This window comes from Nematolebias whitei, unplaced genomic scaffold (assembly GCF_014905685.2).
Source record: "Nematolebias whitei isolate Nwh7 unplaced genomic scaffold, NemWhi1 Nwh_scaf_110, whole genome shotgun sequence".
NCBI classification, from domain to species: Eukaryota; Metazoa; Chordata; class Actinopteri; order Cyprinodontiformes; family Rivulidae; genus Nematolebias; species Nematolebias whitei.
The window spans coordinates 1-7,707 of NW_023618655.1; the positions used below are offsets into that span (position 1 = coordinate 1).

The window sequence follows — 7,707 nt, forward strand, 5'->3', positions numbered from 1 at the left end:
TTCTGTGTTGTAACCAGTCAGTCAGTTCTGTGTTGTAACCAGTCAGTGTATGAATTTGAATGTTCAATCCTAACAATAATGTAAAGTGCACGTGGTTCTGAGGCCTGAACTTGACCGTCCAGTCCCTCCTGACTGTGTTTACACCTGGTCTACTGGAGACTGGGTCTCCCAGGAAGCACATGAACACCAGGTGTAAACAGATACAGGAACACGAGGCACAAGTTAACATAGCCTCCCACCCAGCAGCTACAGACTCAGAGCTAAGAGAAGGACCCCTGCATGAGTTCATGCCTGATCTCCACCGACCTGCAGATGTTCTGATGTAGTTTGTCCTGCAGCTCGATGAAACTGTCATAGCGCTCCTGAGTGAAAGTGATGTTCCTCAGCACGGCTGCTACTGCGTGGGCTCGCACTGCTGCCGTCTACACGAGGAAAATAAAGCGTCAGTGGATCCAGCACGTCTCATTTTAAAACAAGTCTTGTAACAGAAATGTGTTTTCACAAACCTCTTTAGTGATGATCAGCCTCTGAGGGTCTCCACTGACTGGGCTCACACGTCTGTAGCGAGGGGCGTCGACTCTGACACACATTTAATGTACGTGAATGAGGAAGACTCATGCTCATGGATTTAAATCCTTCTAGTGTAAAAACATGTAAGCAGTCATCATCTCTGTATTCCTAAAGAGAGGTGTGGGTTTTGCACGTGCTTGGAAAGTTCTCCCTCATGTGGAGCAGGAGGAGACTCACCTATTCTTGAAGACCTGCAGTCCACGGACCAGTCCCTCCAGACACAGCAAGTCGTAGCGGTTAGCGGGTACGTCGATCTTGTAGAGGATGACGTCAGACGCACCTGAAGCTTTGGAGTCGCCCTGCTCCTTGCTGATGATCTCTTTCTCTGAGGTCTGTGGTGGCGACAGAGCAGAGGAGTTCAGAGTTATAGAACATCAGAGATCGTTTTATCTTTTAGACCTGCCTCTGCCTTCATGAAGCTGTACAGTACTGAGTAGGGGTGCACCGATTGCAGTTTTCTGGCCAATCACCAATCTCTAAAAAGTCTGATATGACCATTCTGATTTTGGCCGATACCGATTCTGTTTTATAAGCAACATTGTCAGGTGTTATAAGGTCACAGTGCACCTTCAATTTTCAAATCTTATTTTATTGGAAAAACATACCCGTGAACAATATCCTAGAAACAATACAAACTTGTTTTAAGTGGCCATGAGGCAGTGCTCTGAAAAACAAATGAAGTTCAGACAATTGTTGTTAAAACTACAAAAAATTGGTCAAACTGGTTTCTCATGTAAATATCGGCCGATCTCCCAAAATTAAGAAAACCGGGGCCGATTTATCGGTGCACCCCAGTACTGAGCAGAACTCTAAAGCCACACGTCACTTTCTTTTATTATGTGATGGATAATTATTTGTTCACATGCAGCGATGTATACATGCAAAGCTGTTTGAAACTATAGCAGATTATATAAATGCAAAACTTAAAAGTCTGTGTTTCATTTTATTAAAGTATTTTTTCCACCATTGCATTAACTCTTGTAAATTTGTGACCTAGTCAAAGATTTTTAGGGAAGATTTTACAGCATTTTTCCCTTTTGGACCCACAGTGATTCACTGATATGTTCGGGTTCACGTTATGAAAAGGCCGGTTCATAACAGCTCAGGACTTCATCCTGAGTGTAACCAGCTTTTGGACAAATCTTTCATGTCAACTCGTTTGAAATTCCCTGCACATCACCACCTCTTCCTGCTCCCTTTTCTGTCCATGTCAGCAGCTTTTCCCTCCCTGCTCCACAACTCTGGAACTCTCTTCCTACTTTAAAATCACAACTCAAAACTCATCTGTTCAAGTTAGCTTTCCAACTTTAATGTAGCCTTTTTCACTTGTTTTTAATACTTTGTACAGTGTCCTTGTGTGTCTTGAAAAGTGCTAACAAACAAAGAACAATATTTTTAAGAACATCCTAACTTAATCATCTTGTTGCTATGATTTTGTTTGCACTCAAATTGCGTTAACATTTTCCTAAGCGTAAAAGAAAAATGTAAAATCCTGTATCCAACAAAGTTGAGTCAGGTCCTCTGGACGGTTTCTTTGTGTTGAAACGTTTCGACTTTCATCCAAAAGACTTCTTCAGTCTGAGGAGCCACAACAAACTCAGTCTTATAAAAAGCACCTTCACATAGTGGGCCAACCAGTTTGATGGTGCTCAGATGGTTTCTGGAGTCTGTCCTGTCCCCTGCTGACTCGTTTGAGTCAGTCATGGCATACACACACACACACACACACACACACATATATACATGTATAATTTCATCTTTCAGATGTCTTTCAAACTGATGATGACTTTTGGATGAAAGAAGAAACGTTTAAAAAAAAAGAAACCGTCCAGAGGACCTGACTGAACTTTGTTGGATAATTGAGCAAGAATCAGGATGTGCATTTTTTCCAACAGACGAGTTGAAAAGTGCTCGGAGATACAGAGTGTAAAGTTAGTTTAAGTTTAAAACTGTAAATCAAGCTACAATTCAAATCAAAACCCGAGCGCTCTGCAATACGCCTCGATCATCTCAAGAGCAACCCATCTTATTTATTTAACTGAAGCTGTCCACCTTAATTTATTTAGGGGATTTGAAACATTTGATAATGTCAACAGAAACATCAAAGCAAATACGTTCTTGTTTTTAGTATTTCACCCTGTTTTACGGCGCCCTGATTTATTGTTTTATAGCTATCTTTATTTTAACTGCATTTTTACTGTAGTTTATCGTTATTGTTGTCTGTACTTATTTGTTCTGTCTGGAACAGGTCTCTCTTGTAAATGAGTCCTTGTGGCTCAATGAGAATAGCCTGTATAAATAAAGGATGAATGAATGAAAATTTCCATCAGCACCTCTAACTTTCGGCTGTGGCTGAGTGGTTAGAGCAGTCGTCCTCCAATGCAGGAGTTGGGGGTTCGAATCCGCCAGCAGTCACATGTCGAAGTGTCCCTGGACAAGACACTGAACCCCTCGTTGCCTCTGATGTGCATCAGTGTATGAATGTGATAAAGCTCTGATTAGTCTCTTTAGAATGATTTGTTCAATTAGCTTTGTAGAGATCTAGTAGAGTGCTGTATGAATGGGTAAATGAGGCACAGATTGTAGTGTAAAGCGCTTTGAGTATCTTGATCAGATAGAAAGGCACTATATAAGTACAGTCCATTTCTGTCAGGTGCTGGTCCAGTCTCAGTCCAGGCTGACAGCAGGATAAGCTGCTATGGAACACCGTCGCCATTGGAGGATTTATCGACACAATTTAATTGTTCAAATTATTAAGGATTTTAGGAACAAAGTAATGCCATCATAATTTAAAACAATGGGATGCAGTTAAAAGTAAAGAGACAGGTTTGTTCTAAAAAAAGATCTCAGGAGTCACAGCCAGTTGATCACATGAATAATGAGGATAGCTAGCAACCCTGCGCTTAGAAATTAATTAAAAAAATTGGAAAAAAACCAAAAAACTTTCAGTTGTTGGAATGATGGTGGCCACGTGAAAACTTTTTGTCTATCGCCACCTGTAACATGCCCAATATGTTTCACAACATATTTTAAAGAAATGTGTCTTGGCATTTGAGTGTGACTGTGTTTCACAACACAGCTGCTTAAACTTAATGGTTTATTTTGACTCTAACCTACTAATACAAAAGGTCAGAGACACATTATTAGACATTCTGTGTAAGTTAAATATTTAGCAGCCAGGCACTTGTTTTATTCTGACATGAAAAAGTGAGTGAACTGAACATTACAGCTGTTATCCTTCCTCAACATGCATGTTGAGAAGAAAAGCTTTGCAGAGACTGGTGAAGGCTGCACATAAATCTGTTGGAGTCAGCCTCCCCACCATCACAGACATCTACACCTCCAGATGCAGGAAGAGGGCCACCTGCATCATGAAGGACCCCACCCACCCAGCACACACACTTTTTGCCCCACTCCCCTCAGGAAGGAGGTTAAGGAGCATTAAGTGTAGAACCACTAGACTGAGGAACAGCTTCTACCCTGAGGCTGTTAGACTCATGAATCTCTAACTAGAATAATCACTGTGAAAAACCATATCATGTTGCTGCTGATCTGTTTCATGTTGCTGCTGATCTGTTTCAATGTTGATGTGTTCATGCGTGCTCATCTGCTCACAGACTCATGTTCATGTTTGTGCTGATGTTCAATGTTTTTATGTTATGAGTGCTTAGTGTATTAGTTGATGTTTTTCTTAGTTCATATCTTAGATGTTATTACTGTTTTTCTTATACATTTTATTGTTGGATGTAACTGGGACCCTGTGTACATAATTTCGCTCCACCACATGTACCACATGAGGTGCGAATGACAATAAAGAAACTCTGACTCTGACTCTGATGTTGTAAACAATTGTTTTTGTCATTAAACACAGATGAAGGACGTGAAAAACGCCCCAAAATCCCCAACAAGAATCGTGCTAAATATTTGTGAAAAAAACTGCAAATATAAATAGGAAAACTTTAAGAGACCTTCAAAAAGCTCGTTTAGTGTTCTCTTCTTTAATTACAAAAAAGTCTGACTTTTATAGTCTGGCACAAAATGATTTATTTTGATCACAAAATCTCAAAAAGGACGTTGGTAGAAATAACCAAAACTACTTACGATTTCGTCTAGCTCCAGCCCAAACTCGAAGCACAACTCGTCAAACTCCTCGTCAGCTGTAAAAGCAGAAGATGGAGACAGACATTTGTAAACTGGTCCGTTTCAGCATCATCCTCTGAACCAGTCCCATCTTCAGCCAGCGGAAATGATGCAACCACACTGACCACTGTCAGAGGACTCATTTTCCTAACCACACGCCTAAAGTTAATCACTTAGGGTAAAATATCCATATAGTGTAAATTGCATTAAAGTAAATTACTTTTCCATTCAAAATAAATTAAATAAACCCCAAAAGCGATTAAACTTGGTTCGTGACTGTGTCTCGCTGTCACGGAGCAAGTTTAGCCACAATTTTTACTTTATTTTAAATCTAAAAATGCGTGAAAAGGGACAAACGGTATATCCGAAACTTGAAAAATGTATTTGACATAATTTACTGTAAGTTCTGCCGAGAGCTCTGAAGAGAAGATCTCTTTTTACTCCGACGGTCGGCATGTTGACTGCTAATAAACCTAGCTTACAGGAAAAGGACCCCACCAGAAGTTTGTAGCTGTCTAGAGAGGTGCCTGATTAAAAATAATCAGTCATAGTGCCTTTTGGCAGGCTGTTGTTATATGATCAAAATAAACTCCTCTTTCTATTTACTTCTTTAGATCATGATAATAGATTTAATCAAAGTCAAATTGATATTCTGACTGGTTAGAATGTTTAAAAAGATGTAAAATAACATTCCTACTATTCAATACAATTCAGTTTATTTCTATATTGCCAAGTCACAACAGAAGTCATCTCAGGACACTGAACAGAAACACTCATTTAACACTATATATCTGAGGAGCGGACTGCTTTGAGTTTAACTCCATCACAGAACTCTCATATTGAGCAAGCATGAAGGCGACAGTGGAAAGGAAAAACTCCCTCATGAGGAAAAACCTTTAGCAGAACCAGGCTCAGGACAAGCGGCCACCTGCTTCGACTGGCTGGGTTTGAGAGGAACAGATACACAATGACAGGTCAAGAACACCATGTTAAGATAGAAATAGTATTAAATGAAAACTTTTCAATTTTAACAAATCATTTAAGGAAATTAGGTCAATTTGTCCTCAAGTAGTCTAAGCATATGGACTTGACAGGGAGCCAATGGAGAGAATGTAAAAAAAAAATTGTAATGAAGAATATACTAATATAAGCTACAGGTAGGCAGCACGGTGGCACAACTGGTAGTGCTGCTGCCTCCCAGTGAGCAGGTCCTTGGTTCAAACTCCGGTCCAGGGGCCTTTCTGGGTGGAGTTTGCATGTTCTCTCCGTGCATGCGTGGGTTTTCTCCGGGTGCTCCGGTTTCCTCCCACAGTCCAAAAACATGCATGTTAGGCTGATTGGTAACTCTAAATTGTCCCTAGGTGTGAGTGAGAGAGTGAATTGTATTGTTTGTCTCTATGTGGCCCTGTGATGGACTCGCGACCCGTCCAGGGTGTACCCCGCCCCTCGCACAGTGATTGCTGGACATGGGCACCAGCGACCCCCGTGACCCAAAATGGAATAAACGGGTAAAGATAATGGATGGATGGATGGATAAACTACAGGTAATTAAAGGTATTCCTAGTTTTTTTTCATTCAACCCTTATTCATACAGGTTAGTCTCAATGAGCTTCGGGGACTCATTTACAAGAGAGTCCTGTTTTTTAACAAAGGGTGATGACAACAGTAGACAACAAAGACAAGAGTAGACAGTCATAAACAAAGCTTGTAAATTGAGAAGAATAATCCATCCATCCATCCATCCATCCATTATCTTTTACCCCAAAATAAAAACTAAACAAAAACAGCTAGATTGTAAAGCGATGTAAAAAACTAAAAACAGGAACATGTGTGCACTGGTTTTTCCCAAGAATTGTATACCTGGATTATTGAGCATGGACTTTGTTGTTTTTCCCAGGAACTTAGCAGATGTTTGGAGCCACTTAGAGAGGTCAAGGCCGAGAGCTTCAGATTGTTTTACAAGATATTCCAGGAAACAGGAGCAGAGTAGGAGAAGGCCCTTTTGTCTAGTTCACTTCTCACAGAGGGAACACTGCAGGTAATAATGTCCTGAGAGCGCACGCTGTAGCTGCACTCACACAGAGACATGTAGGAGGAGATGTATGAAGGCAACAGACCAAGAAGTGATTTAAAGATGAAAATGTACCAATGAGAGAGTCTGTGTGAAGTTAATGATGTCCAGTTAACCAGTGAACAAAGGGTGCAGTGATGGGTACAGTAGTTACAGCCAGTTATGAATCTTAGTGCACCATGATAGACAGCATCCAACATCTGCAGGGTTCTTGTAGGAGCGTTCATGTAAATAATGTCACCGTAATCAATGGAGGGAAGGAAAGTCACAGTTACAAGGCGTTTTCTAGCATTCAGAGTTAGACAGGATCTGTTTCTGAAAAAGAAACCCAGTTTAACTTTCAGTTTCTTTACCAAGTTTTCCACGTGAAGCTTAAAAGAGAGATGCGAGTCGACCAAGATACCCAAATATTTTTCTGAATCGACAAACTCAATAGGGGCTCCAGTCGAGGATAAAATCAGAGGAAGAACCGCTGGGACCGACTTCCTGTTTGAAAAAAGCATCTGGTTTTATTGCTGTTTAAGACAAGTTTGAGACAGAACAAATCAGACTGGATGATGTTAAAAGCAGATTGCAAAAGCAGGAAAACCTTAGCAAATGTTTTAGCTCGATAATAAACAACTGTATCATCAGCATAGAAATGCAAGGATATATCAGGGATGCTCTGACCTACATTACCTATGTAGATTGTAAAGAGGATGGGCGCAAAGACTGAGCTTTTAAATAACTGAAGGAAGTACCATTAGGAAGAGACCATCTTCTCACAAGCAAAACTGGTTTGTTCCACTTTGGAGTAAGCTGTTGGGAGAAGAATCAGTTTTGTTGTGTGTTTCCTTGACCGATGAAGCCTTCCGGACTGAAGGCGAAACGTTTCAGCACAAAAAAAAAAAAGAAACTGTCCAGATGACCTGACTGAAAAATGTTGG

The 7,707-nt window shown here is 40.5% G+C and overlaps 1 protein-coding gene across 1 annotated transcript; it reads right to left on the reverse strand.

Annotated features, from left to right (window-relative positions):
* Window positions 1-306: 306 nt before the first annotated feature.
* LOC119429212 (phenylalanine--tRNA ligase beta subunit-like) lies at window positions 307-5,200 on the reverse strand (the record flags this gene model as incomplete). The annotated part of the gene is made up of 5 exons (XM_037696887.1): window positions 5,109-5,200; window positions 4,672-4,727; window positions 748-902; window positions 507-579; window positions 307-422 (listed from the first exon to the last, which is right to left on the reverse strand). Coding segments are annotated over exons 1-5 (458 nt in total), but the record flags the coding sequence as incomplete, so codon positions are not given.
* Window positions 5,201-7,707: the final 2,507 nt, after the last annotated feature.